This window comes from Panicum virgatum, chromosome 3K (assembly GCF_016808335.1).
Source record: "Panicum virgatum strain AP13 chromosome 3K, P.virgatum_v5, whole genome shotgun sequence".
Lineage (NCBI taxonomy): Eukaryota > Viridiplantae > Streptophyta > Magnoliopsida > Poales > Poaceae > Panicum > Panicum virgatum.
Genome location: NC_053138.1, coordinates 21,172,616 through 21,190,776, shown reverse-complemented (window position 1 = coordinate 21,190,776; position 18,161 = coordinate 21,172,616). Strand labels below are relative to the sequence as shown.

The 18,161-nt window shown below is 44.3% G+C and overlaps 1 protein-coding gene across 8 annotated transcripts; it reads right to left on the bottom strand.

Moving 5' to 3' along the window:
• Positions 1-4,546: 4,546 nt before the first annotated feature.
• Positions 4,547-12,501, bottom strand: LOC120698306. Of its 8 annotated transcripts, none has more exons than XR_005684811.1 (14): positions 12,271-12,500; positions 11,389-11,706; positions 10,683-10,822; positions 10,504-10,578; positions 9,696-9,756; positions 9,301-9,446; positions 8,959-9,217; positions 8,705-8,839; positions 7,810-7,949; positions 7,671-7,733; positions 7,092-7,182; positions 6,266-6,399; positions 5,240-6,124; positions 4,568-4,868 (listed from the first exon to the last, which is right to left on the bottom strand). XR_005684811.1 is itself a non-coding variant. In XM_039981842.1 (13 exons), exons 2-13 carry the CDS (start codon positions 11,594-11,596, stop codon positions 5,902-5,904), a joined length of 1,731 nt encoding a protein of 576 aa, XP_039837776.1. In that variant the 5' UTR covers positions 11,597-11,706; positions 12,271-12,498; the 3' UTR covers positions 4,988-5,901. The 8 variants fall into 8 exon arrangements, 3 of the variants coding, with proteins under 3 accessions (XP_039837777.1, XP_039837776.1, XP_039837778.1); XR_005684808.1 differs by having other exon boundaries at positions 5,240-6,180; positions 12,271-12,498; XR_005684809.1 differs by having other exon boundaries at positions 5,240-6,180; positions 10,683-10,807; positions 12,271-12,498.
• Positions 12,502-18,161: the final 5,660 nt, after the last annotated feature.

Below are 18,161 nucleotides of genomic sequence, written 5' to 3'. Positions count from 1 at the left end.
ACTTATCCTATCAACAGAACTTATCTATACGTTTTGCTTCCTCTACTTATTCAATTTATTTCACATAAATATTTAAATACAGAGAATATGCTACATGGATTATTCTGGACTATGCCTTTGCCTCTGTTGTATTTTTGGATTGTAATAATTCTAATGGACTTTGGATGTATTGCGTTCTATGTGTGGACTTTGGACATGAGTTATGTGTAATAATTCTAATGGACTTTGGATGTATTACGTTGTATGTGTGGACTTTGGACATGGGTTATGTGTTAAATGGTGTATTTGTCATTGTTTTGTGGAGTTATATATATATATATGTTATGCATTATAAACTGTCAATATACACATAATCAGGGGAAATTTTGCCAAAATTTTCAATTTTTCCATATATACACACTATTTTCTGTTAATTTCCATCATTTTACGATGACAAAACCGAAATTTCGGTCAAAATCATCGAAATTTCGGTCAACAAAACCGAAATTTCGGCCGGTATGCAACGAAATTTCGTTTTTCGAATTCAAAATTACTTTTCGGTCGAAATTACCGAAATTTCGTGAAATTTCACCCGAAATTCCGTTTCCGCGGGATGGCGGGATTCGGTGCAAAAACGAAAAGGAGAACCCTGTCGTTAACTAACTGTGCCCAGCTCCGCTAATCGTGCTCGTCTCTTTATTTTATCCCCTTGCAGCTTCGCCAACAACCCGCGGCTGCATCAGGGGGGCGCGTGCGTGCCCAGCTGCTAGATGGCCATCACTGTGTGCGTAGGCCAGGGCAATGGCCTCTCTCCGCGCTGTAACGCCTGAACTCCTCTTAGACAGGGAGGGCATTGTTTGAAGAAAAAAAAAGAAGCATAGAATGCTGGTAATGTCGCTGTTTGGAACCGCCTGTATGTAGTCGCTGATTGCCGTAGCCGGCGGTGTCCATGTCAAGAGATCATCGATTCATCGTCGTTGGCTGCTCTGATCTGAGAACGCTTGCTTGCGCTTCTTGGCCACGCCGCCCGTCGAGTTAGGCGTGAGCCCGTAGTCGGCCGTGCGCGGCGAGGCGTTGTCCGTATCGAGTACGGTGGCGGGCGGCCGTTGTGCGTGCTGCTGGGGCTCGGGACGGCCGCCGAGCTGCGCGCGGGACACCACACGCGAGCACCGCCGCGAGCCGAAGCGCGACGGTGCCCGTCGTCAGATAAGCTTCCACGAAATGCCTGCAGAGCAGCAGCAGCACGGATTGGTGTCCCGGATACAGAGAATCAGAGAACAAGATGCGAGTGTCAACAAAATTGCCAATGCGTGTGTGGAATGTGTGGCAGTCGCGACAGCTTCAGATATAAAACCGAAAGAAGAGCAAAACAAAGGGACAACAGCGCTGTCAGTATTGAAGAGAAATCTATCTATCTATTATATTAATGAAGGAGTGTTAAAAGAGACACCACGTTCGTCGAGAGGGTATAGAAATTCTCACGTTAATCTAAAAAAAAAGATTTGCACTATTGGATTCTATGAAGATCTAACGGCCTAAACTAACTCAAGAGTCCGTATCAAATACGATCAATAAATAGCTAATTTCGGAATTAAAATATTAAAAAAAATTAGTACATGCCCTAAGAGTTCATAATGAACACGATTGGTAAAATATCAAAATTTGGGATTAGAAAATTTGCATTCCTGCTTGCCCGTCCACCAGTAGACTGTTCATTTCGCCTTGATGTCCTTTTCAGAGTTCACGCATCCATATATACTTGGGAAAATTCGATTCATGCCACCACAACTCCGTGAAATGGCATGATTTTCAACATGAGATCCAATTTCAAGAAATTGGAGTGGCATGAATCCAACTGACCCTATATACTTATGTTGCGCTTACCATCATGGCAAATAGGTTCCCTCCCGTGACAGTGTTCGCTGGGGCAAAGAGGGAGCTCGGTACATCCATAATATGAGCTTATCCGTGAGAGTTATGATTGCTCGGTTCAAGTTACAGGTGGCCTGTCAGGATTCAAGATCTCGGGCTGGCAGATAGTTGCTTGCTGCCGTTTGCATTGGTGATCATCGGAGTTGACTGGAAGCATTTGGACACAGCAAGCAAGACAGATTCAATGATTCATATCAGTACAATCATGTGTTTGCCTCTCCTGCAAATTAAACACAACTTAATACAATCATGTGTTTGCCTCTCCTGCAATGCATGCAACGCTGAACATGGACAGCATGCGATCGCTCAACTCAACTGATAATGTGAGCCTGGTGAATGGTGTGTTCGTATTGTCACTATTGATCTCAATTACATATGCATGTGGGTTCGAGCTATAGTGAGATATTAGTTTCATTGGAGATTGATAAACAACTCAATTTCGACCCATTAATGATCTAGACGCTACACTTTGTGGCGAGAGAGAGAGAATGAAGAAAAACAACATATAGAGAGAGAAGAAAGTGGGGAATCTTGCTTGCACAAAGATCAAAAGGTGGTACAAGGGTGCTATATAGGTAGGATGGTAAAGGGTCTAAAATTTAGTCTAGACATTTTAAGGATCAGGCTAGAATTGGGGCTCATATTGAAAAACATCATATAGAGAGAAGAAAGTGGGGAATCTTACTTGCACAAAGATCAAAAGGTAGTATGAGGATGGTATATAGGTAGGATGATAAATAGTCTAAAATTTAGCCTAGACATTTTAAGGATCGGGCTAGAATTGGGGCTCATATTATATATATATTTTAGCTAAAAATAATTAAGCGTTGAGTTTGATGTTGAGGGGGGTATTAGAACCATGGTCCATTACCATGCCTATATATGGGGTAGACAAAGATCCCATAAAAATTACAATTGATCTATTACCATGAACCCACTTGAAATTACTAAACAGAGTTGTCGTATTAGTGAACCACACAGTAAAACAGTGTCAACAATCATATGTAGTAGTTATTACTAATTTTTTTTTAGTAATTTTAGGTGTAGCTACATCTAAGGTGTAGAATAACATATGTAGGTATAGCTTCAATTGAAGAGAAATTTAATAATAGAAAAGATAAATAATCAAATCAGTATCAAGAACATAATAATAGAGGTACCATAAATGATGAAATTTGACCAAATAATAAGATATCATTCTTTATCCATTTGAAATTATGATGGGACAAAAGAAAAATAATCAATCCATGGGTGTCTGGATTGGCTAAAATAGGAGCGCCAAATTTATCCCTAGGTGCCCATGGGCTAAATATGGAGTAGCCCATATTTAACCCTCTTATTTGGCATCCAAATAACAAAGCTAAGTTTAATATGAAATCCAAACATCCCCATATAATACTTAAGTGTTAAATGAATCCAATAGACTTGCTCATGGGTTTATAAATTACCACAATAATAGGTCAAAATATAAATATCTCCACCATTGATCTTAGTGGATTCATGACATAACGAATAGATTTTCTATGATACAAGGGTAAACTAAAAGCATCTTAGGATGGCACACCTATAACAATTACATTAAGTGCGTAGTATATAAGTGCCAGAGTGAATTACTGTTTGTAGAATCATCAAGGTGCAATTTAAAAAAAAAGAATCATCAAGGTGCAATGGGGGAGTTGAGGACATTCGCTGTGCCCTAAATTTTTGGCACCAGTCTAGAGAAAGATTAGTGGAGCAAATGTGAGAAACAGAATACAATAGGTAAATCACTGGTGGAAGGCTGAGAGGCTTCCTAGCTTTGGGAGGACGCATGAGGCATTGGTACACATCAGCGAAATAATTTTAGAAGTAAAGACTTTTGTGAAACTATAGAAAAACATAAGTCAAATAGAAAACTATGAAACAACTAAAAACTAAGGATCCATAGTGACTCCAAGATAATATAATTTAGTGAAATTATGCATTTAAACTATGTTTATACATTAGATATTTCCTTTTATCATGTACATGTTTTGCGTGATAAAATAATATGATAAAAGGCGATATCTTAAACTAGGCTATTCAGAAAAAAATAATGATAATGAAACAACGAACAAAATCACTTGAATACATTTAATTTTAAATTAAAAGGATCCCAAATATTATCATAAAACAAGTTAGCTACCCGCACTATTTGCGCGGACCACCTTACTAGTTATCTTATTATTTATAAAAGAAATCTAAATTACCCACCACTGCCATTATAATAAAATAATTCAAAAATACCCCTTACGAGAAAATAAGAGAAATTTAAATTACCCACCACTGCCATTATAATAAAGTTAGTCAAAAATACCCTTTATCTTATTAGCCAGGCTCACCGCAACCATTGTACATAACATGCGGCACATGAATACATTAATCACAGATCTAAACAAAATTTATATGAGGAAAACAAGTTAATGTCATCATCTTTTTTATAAATGAGACAGATTTACCTTTTTAAAAAATGTAAACAGAACTCATTTGAGAACATGTTGACTTTGTAAAAACAATCTATAGGACTTGCCGCCAGAGTTCCACAACGTGGTTCGTCTCTGCGCAAATGTAACCTTATATAATATCTAGCCGCGCAGGTAGCCCGCCTAGTTTTAGGAAAAGAAACAGAGGCGACACCTTGCTTTAATGAATCATGATCGATGGAGACCAGCATACAATACATACAGGCAGCTGGGAGTTTCTGAGCTTGCCGCCACACGGCAGAAATTACTTACAAAAGAGAGGATGCATTGCCCAAACACTTGGGCCAAAAACACATGCTTGCCTCAGGACAAAAGAGCACCTCGCCGACGATCGAGTGCTCAGCAAGAAACAATGTTCTTACAGCGCTATGGCGACTCGTGGCGACCTACCCCCCTCAGTCCCTCACAACGCCTAGGCGTATAAGGTGCGAGGCGAGGCGACGCCATAGACATATCCTAAATATACCATGACAGCAAAATTTAGTAGCATATACATACCTGAGAGAGCACTTGCACAGCACAACTGAGAGAGCAATATAGTATTATCTAATCTAGCAAACATTATACTAATCCAATTGACAGTAATAAAGTATACATTAGCTAGCCCAAAGCACAAAGCAACATCACATGGCTCAATTAGTAAACAAAAGAGGCACAAATTACATAGCCACTAACATATGAGTTGATTTTTAAATGGCTGACAGAGCCACGCATAAAGCAGAGCAAGCACAAGGAGAGCAACGGAAATCACAAGCAGAGCAGAGGGAAGGAAGACTGGAGAGCACTGAGCAGCAGACCAGCAGACCAGAACAGAGGGAAGGAATTACCCGGCCATTGCAGTCTTCCAGGGGTCGCACGAGGCCGCGGACTAGCAGAGGAGGTGCACGGAGGCGGGGCCGCATGGGGCCGTGGACCAGCAAAGGCGGTGCCGCGCGGGCGGCGGAGATGCCCAGGGCGGCGCAGGTCCTAGCGCACCGGCAGAGATGCGCAGGGCCGCGCGGTTCCTCACAGACGAGGAGATGCGCGAGGCTGCGGGGTTGCCGTCGCCCCGCCAGGTGAGTTCTTCCGCGCTCTGTTCTCTGTTTCCCCCTCTTCTTTGTTTCCGTCGGTCCATTAAGCCAGCACTGGACTTCGATTTCGCGCCCAACCTTTGTTTCCCACTCGATTTCCCGCACAGACCAGCGATGGCGCCCGCCTCATCCTCCATGGCGTCCAGAGGACGCCTTTCGATGCCTAGGCGGACGCCTTGCGACTGAGGCGGACGCCATACGCATGCAGGCAAGGCGAGGGGGACGCCTACCACCCCAAGGGCGCCTTGACGCCTAGTCGTCGCCTAGGCAACGCCTTAAGAACATTGGCAAGAAATACATCACTTGCTCATCTACCCAGCTCCAGCGTTTACTTTTTTCCCTGGAAGTGCCAAAGCTCATGCAAGCCACAGCTAGATGGTTCAAAACTCTCAAATGCCCAGCTTTTGCATACGAGCAAGCTAGGGAGCTGCCCTAAGGACGCGCACCCTTACTGACAGAGGAGCAACCTCTTCCTCTTTCTCTTCCTTGAAGGCGAAGGCGCACACGTCACCTATCTTGATACCGTTGATCTCCATGAAGCGTGGCCATCCACCATAAAAGCCCGCTTTCCCTTCCTTCGGCATCGCACGGAAGTTAACCTCAACCGCGGTCATCAAATTGTTATCTGCGAAAACCTTACACCTGGCCGAACAAAGATAGGGATACAGACAGTTCACAGTGAACTTTTTCTGGAACTCCTACAGAGGGAAATAAATGGTGCACATTTAGCGGTAGTAATAGCCAACAAGATCGGGTTTTGGGATGCTTGGTGGCGCAACGTACCAATCTTTTTTTATCGGAACGCAGGATGGTCCGAATGTACGTCCTAGTGCCAGGGGCACAGTCACGCGACAAGCTAATTGCAGCTTGTTCTTCCTCCGGCGTCAGCTTTGTGGAGTCACTGATGTATGGTGTCACTAGAAATTTGAAGGTATCATCAGCTATGACTCTGTATATTCTAATGCCAACAGCCTTCCTATTATTTGGGTATGAAATAAACATATACAAGAAACCTAGTTTCTTTAACTTTTTTTTTATATCTTAAATCATCACTCATCACAGTATTTATATGAAGCAGGGCTAAAATTCTTAAGCATCAGCAGATTCCAGGCCGCTCTAAGCCATAATTGCGAAAGGGTGCCTAGCTGGACTGGTTAGGTGGCCTCAGTAGCACTCCTTAGGTCCTGGGTTCGACTCCTGGTGGGAGCGAATTTCAGGCTGGGGTTAAAAAAATCCCCTCGCCTACCGCCATGCCAAAGCGCGAAAGGAAGGTACCGGCCCGCACTCACAAGGGTAACGGCGCCCCCGTGTAAGGGTGGGGCAAGGGTTCGGGGATTTTCTCGGCCTGCGTGAGAGGTCTTCTCTTATATAATGCTCGGGGGTTTCTTCCCCCCGCAGGCCGAGTTTTTTTTAAGCTATAATTGTTGATATATGTCCATTTTATTGATTTTTTCACTAAATTACTAGATTTTTTGGCACTTCAAAAAAGATCTAAATCAGATATCACATCAGACACAAGCACAGAAATTATAAGAGAATACTGTAATGCACATTTCCATTCAGTGTAACAAGTACTTTGGAGAAAAGCGTTCATCCAGTGATAACTTACTCACACCGGTGGCAAATTGATTCGCCACAGCCTGATTCACCGCAAACTGATACACCAACTCATACAGGGATACCAAGTGCTCCACTGCTGCCTGCATATGGCCAAAAAAGAGAGGAATAAACGACTCTAAAAATGCTCATGACAATTTTAATCTTTCTTTAGTAAAGAAAAATGAAGCCAATTTTGGCCTGTGATACAGAGAAGATGGCATTACCAGCAAGAGGCACCTAAAGCAAGTTTACACAAATTTCTTGATTGCAGGGACATTTTCTAGTTCGTTAGTTACAGTTACAGGTAACTCATCCCCATTTATCTGTTAAGCACCACATTCCAAATCACCAGTGGGGTTAAACAGTGTAGTTAAGTGTGACATGGTCTTATTTTAAAACACTACGTTTAGCCTTAGACCTAACAAACAACCTGCACCAAGCAGGTCACCTCCAGACAAAACATGGAATCTACAATAAGGATAAGTAATCAATTTCTTAAGCCATCGTTCTGGAATTCTATCCTAAGGGAGAGGACTTAAACACAGAATTCTATCCATACAAAAATTTACATTGAAATTCGAACACTGACCTCATGCAAAGATAGGAGCTTATTGCGCTTCACACGAGAACCGCTTGGGCAGCAGTCAGCGACCTGAAAGCAGGCTTTCATGGAAGGTCTGCATTCTAAATATTTCTATTGACAAGATAAGAATGAGAGCATCACCCACCATACGAGCAAAATGCAAATACGGGATGAGCGTGCTAGCAGTTCTCCTAACAGCCGCCATATACCCCAATGGTATTGTGGCTTCCCGGGATCGCTGTGGCCTCTGATGTTGTTCTTGGCCATACTCTGAATCCAGCACCCCTATAGTTTTTTTTCTTCCAAAAACACAATTAAGAAATGGAAAGAACGTAAAACCTGAAGATGGCACAATGGCACCTTGAACAAAGACGAGCTGTACCCCATACTATTATTTTCCAATCAACAAGACCTAACCTCCCTACTTATATAACTGTCATTCCTTGATTCTCTCTTTGGCATAAACAAATTCTGATAATAGGTGTCATTAGCCATCACTTGGTACAAAAGAAACCTACCGCACAAAGAAATTAAAGAAAACCATACATTGCGAGAAAGCAACATAAAAGTCACTCCATGTACCAGCACTTGCAAGCTAAAGCCAGCTCTGAATATCTGAAAACTCAGTTAGCAAAATAGGCACCAGCCCAAATCGAACCAAAGCAGAGAAAGATAGATCTGTGTGTCCTGGTTCCCTAATCCCCATGAAAACCTAGGGATAAGATAGATCTGTGTGCCCTGGTTCCGTAATCCCCATGAAAACCTAGGGATTTCTATTTGACTTCACTTCCACATGGCACATTAACGTGGAAGCTAAACAGGTCCTTGTAAGTAAGAAGCCACTAGTTGCGCACTAAATCTCATCATATAAATAGGTATTGGAATGTCTCGATCAAATAACAAGAGTCCCAGCCTGACAGTGGCAATGGACGGTCAGCAAGGTGATGGGGCGGTGGTTTTGCAGTGCTGCCTAGTGTGACACTAGAGATTTAGAGAAGAGTGGCATTAAAAAGTGACTATGTTGGAGCAAGCAGCCTTACATGTACAAAGAGTGTTTGACCATATTGGAATCAAAGCGACCAATATTTTCTGACAGTTAGGTGTGAATTCATCTGAGCTGCATTGTTGCACACTCACTTGTCTTCCTTGTTCTTTTGCTGAGTAGCTTGTAATATCTGATTAATTCCGATATTACTGGAATATTTTGACAACCATATTCGTGCAGGTTCATTCTAATACCACCTTATGAACAGAATAAGCACAGAAGGACCAAATTAGATTGTTAGCACTGTACCATTAAGTGTGTCCACCCTAATTGACAGAGGGCTTCCCTCTTTCTCTTCCTCAAATGTGAAAGCATAGTTGTTTCCCTCCACGATGCAGTTATTTTTTATGAAGTCATGCCATCCTTTAATAAGCCTGAAATTTTCTCTCAATGTTGAAAACTTGACCTCACTGCTAGTCAAGTTGTTACCAAAAAATATCTTGATCTTTCCCACATTGGAACCCAGGCGAGGGACTAGAAAACGCTGACAATACTCTCCAGGTAAACACTACAAAACAATATGCGGTACACATTAGTAGCCAATCAAAAGCAGGTTGTCATTCAGCATGCAAGTTGCTGCTAGCATCATACCATAGATCTTGATTTGACATCGGAATAACTCATATTATGAACATACACCGGAATGCCAGAGGTCCCACATGACAAAGCAAACACGGTTTCTTCTTGCTCTGGTGTGAGCCTTGTGTTCTTCCCATACCATGGTATGGGTTGCGCCACTACAAGTACAAAGTGGTGGATTCAGAGGTATTATCAGTTTTGCACAGACAGTCTACTGCACATGTTTTTATAATTTACATCGCATATCAAATTATTGACAATTTTGTCACTTCAAATAATAGCTAAATCAGTTATGACATCAAACATAAGAAGAATGCTAAAAAAGAATCATGTAATCAACTTGAACACAAAATGATATAGCCTAATAACTACGATAAGAAGAAGGTGTTCATTCTGTGACAACTTACAAGTATCTCGAGCCAACCGAATCACAACCGCAAACACATCAAACAAGTAAACCTCTGCTTCCTGCACACAGTGAGAGGAACAATCTCACACGTAAAAGAAAACACACTTGACAATGGTTAAAAAATCTAGGCAAGGCCCTTGAACTTTTCCTGAGTCGTGACATGTAATGAAAAACCCTATGTTCTCTTTTAGAAATAATCCTTGTGTTAGCTTACTTACCTATTAGTCTAGTATGGTTAGCATAAGTCTTGTTTACTGTTTTTTCCTTGGTCAGCAAGGTAAGTCCTTAGTCAACAAGGTGCTTAGCCAACTTAAAGATAGCATTTCTTGCAAGAGACACCCAAACCAAGTTACAACAATAATCAAGTATGACTGCACAAATTGTTGCAGCGGATTTGTGGTTTACTCAAGTGAATGTAATCAAGTGCTATTCCGGTTCGGAAAGAACATCATAGAAAGGTATCCAAATTTCAGGATTGATAGAGATATCCTCTTCCTCAATTACAGATAACACTGGTCACCTCCTATTCCTCATTTCTGTGCTACAGATGGAGTTTAAATGGCCTAGTTGAGTGCAATACGATCTTTATTGCCAGATACAAATTGTATCCTAAACCAAACATGCAAGCTTCACTGAGTAGGACACATCACATATGACATTGGAGGCAATTTCATCCTTCTCTTATGTTATTGCTTGTGAGATTCCAAATCAATACTACTATAGCAAACAATTTAGGTGCAAAGGACTAGGTAAAAATAAGTTTTATGATCAACCCATATAGTACATAAGACTTTTTCAGTACTCACTCCTTTTAATAGAAGAAGCGCCTCAGGGGTCCAGCGCAACTTTTCACTTGAGCAGGCTTCAGTAATCTCCCGCACCTGCAAGGTTAAGCAGCAGCAGCAGCAGCAAAGGCATCATCAGAGAGCCCGCAATCTTTTTTTTTCAGTCAGAGGGATCAGCGAGAAGTGTAGGCTGTACCCACATGACGGGTAAAGTGCACAAAGGGAACAAGCTTATCAGCGTATTCCCAGGGCTTCTTGCTGCGCATCAACGACTCTAGCACTGGCATGCCTAGCGGGAATTGCTGCTCATGCCCCGCCCTTGCTTCTGCAAGAATGCAACCTGAAGTGAACAGCAAATTGAACGAACAGTGCTGATTCTCCAAGAATGCAACCTGAAGTGAACAGCAAATTGAACGAACAGTGCTGAACCAATGCCAGCGATAACAATGGGGAAAAATGCACTCTAGCAAATTTCGTTGGAGATGATGTAAGAGCATCTCTAACAGCTACTCGTTCCCCAATCCAACTACCATATTAGTAGAGTTTATAAAAAAATTACTATATTGGAAGAGTTCATATAAAAATAGTGCTCCAGCAAATCTCCTTTTCTTTTCCATTTTCCCAATAATTATTGGGACAAACCAATGATTCACCTCAACTCCCCCAAATAAAGGGGGAGTTGAAGTTCTCCCAATACGATAGTTGGATTGGGATGAGTACTGGGGAACTGCAGAAATAACTCCTCCAATGGCAATAACCATAAAAGAAATATTAGAACATCCCCATTAGATAATTATTGGGAAAGATTTTATTGGATACTGCTGGAGATGCTGTGACCTACGCGTCGATCCACGTAGGATGCACGATGCTACCAATGCTCGCCTCAGGAATCAAATGGCCACGTACCATTGTCGAGGTCGTAGTCGTCCACGGTCTTGGGGACACAGCCGCAGCGGCCGCCCGGGCGCTTCGCGTCGGGCAAGGACGGCGGAGGCTCTGCCTCGTCGCCTAGGCCCCTACGCCGCTTCTCGCCGCGCCGGGAAGCGGAGGCCTTGGTGGTGACACCGCTAGTGGGATCGGAGGCCACCAGCTTGCCCTTTCCCTTCAGCACCATGGCAGTCGTGGTGGAGGGGACTGGGGGGAGTGGAGGGGTCGTGCTCGTTGCTCGAGAACTAGGTAATAATCCCACCTAAATCCTGTAGCACGATAACTGCAAGAACCAGCCTGCACAATGCCGCAGAGGGATGAGGCAATCAGCCCTCAAAACCCGCCGAAGAAATCAAATCGAAACCACTCGGCATGCGAAAGGAAGAAATCCCTAAATCCGGAGGGAAAAACTGGATTTCAAGACGACGGGAACCCGCTCTCATCCATCCGTCACCAAATCTCCTCGAAACCCCATATCGGAGACAGAATGCAGACCAGAACCCCCAACAGAAATCTTCGAGAAGAAAGAACAGGAGAACATCTCTACCACCCACTACCAAAAATCAGAAGTTAAAAAGAAAATCCATTCAAGATTCAAGAGAACGATGGCAAAGAAAACCGAAACGGGGCGCATTAATACGTGCGACCACACAACCAATGCGGGGGGAACGGCAGCCGTCACAAGAACCGCGTGGAACCCCAGACAAAAAGCTTTGGTTTTTACTGCTTGTCCGGTACTACTGCTACAACATCTTTCAATCTTTCTTCCCCTTCCACCCACATTGCCCGCCCCAACCGCCCCAACCCCCCAACTGCGAACACGAGCACAGATCGAAGCACACACACATGGAGAGCGCGTACCAGATTAGCGGCGCGGCGCCGGCGCCACCGCCGTGGGTTGGAAGAAAGGCCGCCGCGGCTTGAGAGCAGGAGAGCAGAAGAGAAACCAGTCGCCCCCTCAGCCACAAGAATCCAAGCCGGCCCGAGCTTCCTTTTTCCTCTTTTCTCCTCTGCGCTCTCACCAACTCGCTTTCCTTTCCCGCCCAGGCAGCTCGAACAAAAAGGCAGGGAGATGGGTCTCGTAGCGGCAGCGCCATTTGCCTCCCTAGATAAGGAGCTGGCCTGCTCAAAAAAAAAAGATAAGGAGCTGGCTCGGCTCGGCTCGTTAACTAAACGAGCTAAAAAGTCAGCTCGGCTCGGCTCAGTGAGCAGCTCGAGCTAGCTCAGTTAGCTCGCGAGCTGGCCGTTGTAGCCCAGTCAAATTTCAACAAGAAAAAAAAAATAATTTATCAGAGACAAATCGACTTCAACAACAGAAATCAGAAAACGAAAAGTATCATCTCCCTTGTATTATGCTTCATCCAGCGACAAAAGCTAGCACGGAAATATTCAATCCACTTCATCAAATCACAAGCATTCTGCTCTTTCGGCCTGTTTGGCCGGGCTTCACCGGCTCCGACTCCAGCTACTGTAGCTACTGTAGTGGTACTGTAGCGAGAAGCCGGTAAAGCCATAGTTTTCTAGCTCCACCGGCTCCTTCCCTCCCGCAATTGGCTGTAGCTTGGGGCGGGCGGTTCCTCCCCTCCCACAATTGGCTGTAGCATGGAGCTGGTGGTTTCAGCTCTGTGTTACAGTGCAGCACAATGTCGGTTAGTGTAGTGCGGAGTCGGAGCAGTGGCGGACGGAGCCGTTCCAAACAGGACCTCAAAATAAAAAAACAAACGAGCACCACCAACCAGCAGATTCGACAGCCCACAAATGATCTGCACATCGCACCTCAGTACCATGGAGCGCGGATGGATTGACATGAAGACATCCAGTGGTGTGGTGTGCCGCTGCCCAAGGACACGCAGGGCACGGGGATGGCGAGGATTCCCCGCTGGTGACGAGGCGCGCGGCGGATGTAGGGCCCGTTTGTTTGAGCTCTGGCTCCAGCTCCCGCGCCTCGCTTCCGTACCGGAGAAGCCTGTCGGTACATCTGGACTAGGGTACCCCCTCTTGCTGTGTCAAGACTCGTAGTTATCCGTAACTATGCCCAGGGGAGCTGAGCAACCGGACCCCTGGGGTCCGACTCCATCTCACCGGACCAATGGTCTCGGACCCGCATCCCGCTCGGGGTCAGGTCCGGTGTCACCACGTGTCCCGGAGAAGGGAGCACTCAAACAAAACAGCCGGGGGCCCCGGACCTCCCACGGGGTCCCGGACCCCCATATACTATCCGGACCCCTCGGCAGGGAGGGAACAGACACCCCGCCTGGGGGGTCCGGAGTCGTCGCGTGTCCACAGACACAGATACGCGCGCGGCTGCCAAGCTTCCCCGGGAAGACTTGGCCACCTACCGCATTCAATGCGGGAGGCGTTAAGTGCGCTCTGCCACAGCAGAGCCCGAGGAGACTTTCGCCAGACTGTACTGTTGACCGCGCGTTACCAAGGTACACTGTACAGCCGCTGGCGCCACTCACGCCACGCACGTCAGTCTGCTACACCAGTTAGACACGACAACTCGGCGACGGAGTATCATAATTTGAATAAGATGGGTGAATATTGCTTTTGTGGAGGGTTTCTTTGTAAAATTCAGTGTAATCATTACATGGCAGGAAATTTTACTTTTCAGTCTGAAATTAAGGTGAATCTGCTTTGGAAAAGATGAAAGTCCATTAAATTCGAAATCTGTTCTATGTTTTCAAAATAACCTTTCAACCTTTGGTCAAATCAAATTTTGCACAACATCAAAATTGTAGATCTTGAAAAGTTGAACAACTTTCATGTTGGGCTCTTTTCCATTTGAGCCCTAGTTTAGGAGTTATTTTTATTTTACAGTAGGAACCCTAAACTTTTCTGAAATTGCAAACAGGTCCAGCCAGTGTCTTCCTCCTCTCTCCCTCTCTGCTTCCTCTGCCGCCGGCGCAGAGCGGCGCCGCCGCCGCTCAGGGAGGCCGGGAGGCCACCTCCTGCTGCCCACCGCCACACGCGGCACCCCCGCAACCCTCTGGCCCCACTCCACCCGCGCTGGAGCCCCCTTTCCCTCGCCACGCTACCCCGGTCATGCTCCGCGGCCGCCACCTCGCCGCCGCCGTGGCAAGCTCGGGGAAGAGCCCCGGTTTCCCCTTCTCTCGTGCGCTTCAGCACCAGGAGAACCCCCGCATTCCAATCCCCTCGCTCTCTCGCCAGTTCCCCGCCCCAAACCCCCAGAACGCCGCCACCGCCAACCCGAACGCCGGCGAGCTCGAGCTCACCATCGCCCCGCTCCTCCACAGTCGCTCTGCCCGCGCAGACCCCACCTTCAGCTCCACCTCGCTCTCGCGCAGCTCCCCGGCCACTCCTCTTCCACCCTCGACCGCCGGAGCATCCTTGCCGCCGATCCCCTAAGCCGACCGCCGCTGTTCGCCGTCGACGAGTCCCCTCCCGACCATCTCCCACCGAGCCAGGGCCACCAAAAGGTGCGGCTCGATCTCCTCATTGTTTTTCCCCACCTTTCCCTCACCACCGGTGCCGAACTTCACCGGAATCCGAGCCGAAACAGCGGCTCTGTTCTTGTTTCCCGGCGAAGGACCTATTCATAATTTAGAAATTTGATTCCAGGGGTCCAAGTGTAAAAACGACATGAACTCTAGAATTCAAATCAGTGACTTTTGAAAATGCCTAGAAATTCGTAGAAAAATCAGAAAAATACAAATCCAAATTTTTGGAATTCTTGTTACAAGACCTACAAGTTTTGTTACATACACATCTTCAGTTTTGGTCTGCATGTTAATCCAAGAGAAAGAATAGAATAAATAGGCTTTAATTGTTCTAGGAGTTGTACTTAGTAACTTCATGTGATTTTTGGCTAGAATGTGCCTTACAGCGTTACTAGTACCTGGTAAAAATTTGAACCCTTTTTGACATCTTTAACTAGGTCAAAGTTTCAAGATTCCTAGATCTACTAGTTTTGCTAATGTATTTATGCTGGTAGAAATATTAAATTTCTATGTTTCAAACTTTTTCCATGCATGCATGTCACTAAAACCTTGCTGTTGCACAAGTTTGAGAAATTTTAGATATGTTTAGCTATATATTTGATTTAATGTTTGTCAAGTAGGCTTTAATCATAATAAATAGTTTCTTGCTTAGAAAATCTGAGAATATTTGTAGTACTCTATTTTGGTCATATGTTCATGTCTGTAAAATTTAGGATCCAGAAACATTATAAAACTTTCTATATTAATTAGTTTTACCATATGTGATTTAATTTTGTCAAAATTATTACTTCTGTTTTAAGCCTAGATAAATTCTGAAAATTTTACAGTAGTTGTGCTAGATCTGTATCGATATCCTGTTAAATTTATAGCCTCTTATTTGCTGTAGTTTAGTCTATAGAATTTAATATTTTTATAGGTGCTGTCTGAGTAAATGTTTTATTCTAAATAATTGGCAGCATGAAATGGTATGAAATTTACAGGATAGATTTCTCTCTATACTTCCTATTTGAAGTAATTTTTCTGAATTTAAATGTTGTTTGTGTACTGAGTTACTTAATTCTTAGCAAACCATGATTTACATGCTATGTGAACTAACTAAAACTTACTTTGTGAAGATAATCAAGTTGTCTTGTGAGGTTAATCATGTTGTTTTGTGTAATAAGACATACTAAATAACTACTCTATAAATGATTGTTCATATGCTAAGTTATGTTTGCTAGTTGTTAGACCGCAACTTTATCGCGAAGTGTGTATGATTGTAATACCGTTTCTTGCATCACATATAGATATGACTGTTCTAGCGGACGGGACGTACGAGCTGATCCCGGAGTCCGAAGGAGGTGATCAAGAAGCCCAGGTGAACGGCACTACACTGACTGAAGACCCGGACCAAAGTCCGGAAGAGCCCAAGGCTGATTTAGCTAGTGACTACCGCGAAGGCAAGCCCCGGACATAAACCCAGTATTTCAAATTATGCACTTTATATACTACTTACTTGTGCATTTACAGTTCATAGGATTTGAATTGAAACCCTAGATGCATGATCCTAGGAACCTATGTACTAAACACTAGACTTGAGTTCGAGTATTTGCTATGCTTATAGGACCGGTAAAAGTCGAGTGATTGCCTGTCACTCGCGAGCTTAATAGGAGTTGCTTGTTTTCTTTTATCTGCAATCACTATAAGGACGTCGGATGGGGTCATGTTCGATATCATGACCTTGGGTGAGACCCCATCTGTGTTGATGAATTCTGCTAAGGTCGCGATGTGTGGTAGCGGTGGTTAAGTGTTTGAACGTACTAGCCACATGCCGTAAATATGGTACGCGGTAAGCCTAGTAGCTGATCGGACCGGTGAGTGGATATACCTTTCACTTTCTCTTAGAGATAGGTTTTTATTTATGTTTATGTTGCACAACACCACGGGTGCAGGGAGAAAGTTGGTGCCCTGTAGTCGGGGAGAGTGACCCTATCCACAAGCCGGAATGAAAGGTCAACGGTTGTTTGGGAACGACCCGATGGTATTCCAAACGTGTGTGTTAGGTTTACCTTGCAAGGTTGGAAATCCGATTCGAATCGTCTGTCTCTCACAGATATTGAGACTACTTGATCCCTTTGCCACACAGAGTAATTAGAGTAATATTATTATGATCAATCTTGATGTTTGACTAAAGTTCCATCATGGTTGATTAGAATTAGCTGCTTACATAGAATGGTTAATCAACTAGAATATTGAAAGCTAAAATGTGAAATTAAGGACCTACTCTTTGTTGCTTTTCAGCAAAAGGAAAACCAGAGCCTTACAGAACCCTGCATAGTCTAGCTAAGTGGACTAAGTATATCCGTTGACGGTTAAGTCTTGCTGAGTATTAGTATACTCAGTCTTGCTGTTGAATCCTGTTTCAGGTATGAGTTTTGAGGACCAGACCGCTAGTCTGACTTGGCCCTGCTCTTTGCCCTATGGCTGGTCCATAGAGTGGGATCCGTCTACGGCCGGCAATGACCCCGACGAGTGATACCTTGCTTGGGCTAGCTTGGTATCCTTTTGCGACGTGTTGTAGCCATCGTGTTTTCTTTCCTCTGTTTAAACTCTGAACTTTAAACTTATGTCTTGTATAACATTTTATTGAGTTTGGACCTGTATTAATACTTTGAACTTGTTATAAAAACTACTATGCCTGTGTTGTAAGATATATGGTTGTAATATCTCTGGACTCGCCTTCGTGCGGGGTATGCTTGTTCGATCCGAGATCCGGTGGTTGTATCGGGACGTTACCCGACAGACCAAGAATTGTTCCGTTTGAAGTGCGTTTGAGTCGGTGTTGCCTTTATGGTGATGGCCAGCGCACTTGAGCCGAGATAATTCATGTGGTTCTGCCACAGTGCGGATTTACAAATGAAAAAAAGAAAATGCAAAAAGAAAAAATTTGCTCTACAAGCCCCTTCGGTTATTTCCCTCCGGTGGTTCTTACACATTTCCTACACGTAGTACTTCTGTAGCATGTCCTTATTCTACGAATAAGGGTCTTCAGTGCCTTCTAGTGTGCGGAGCCTGCAAGCCTCCGGCCTTGCCATGGATGCAATGATAAATGGGCCTTCCCACTTGCTGTGCATCTTGCCTTTTTGCTTAGCCTTCGGTATTCTTCGAAGCACCAAGTCCCCCTCTTTGATGTCTCTGGGCTTCACTTTCTTGTTCTTCCACCTTCGTGTTTCTTCTTGATATTTTCCCAAGTTAATTGCTGCTTGTATCTTGCCAGCTTCGATTGTGTTGATCGAGGGCTTGATGTCTTCT

What these genes read in the sequence shown, in the direction of transcription:
- LOC120698306 (XM_039981842.1), bottom strand. Translation starts at nt 11,596, where the DNA reads ATGGTGCTGAAGGGAAAGGGCAAGCTGGTGGCCTCCGATCCCACTAGC. An exon ending in CGACTACGACCTCGACAATG is followed by an intron (nt 10,823 to 11,388) that starts GTACGTGGCCAT and finishes TGTTCACTTCAG; the next exon opens with GTTGCATTCTTGCAGAAGCA. An exon ending in AGCTCCTATCTTTGCATGAG is followed by an intron (nt 7,183 to 7,670) that starts GTCAGTGTTCGA and finishes GGCCATATGCAG; the next exon opens with GCAGCAGTGGAGCACTTGGT.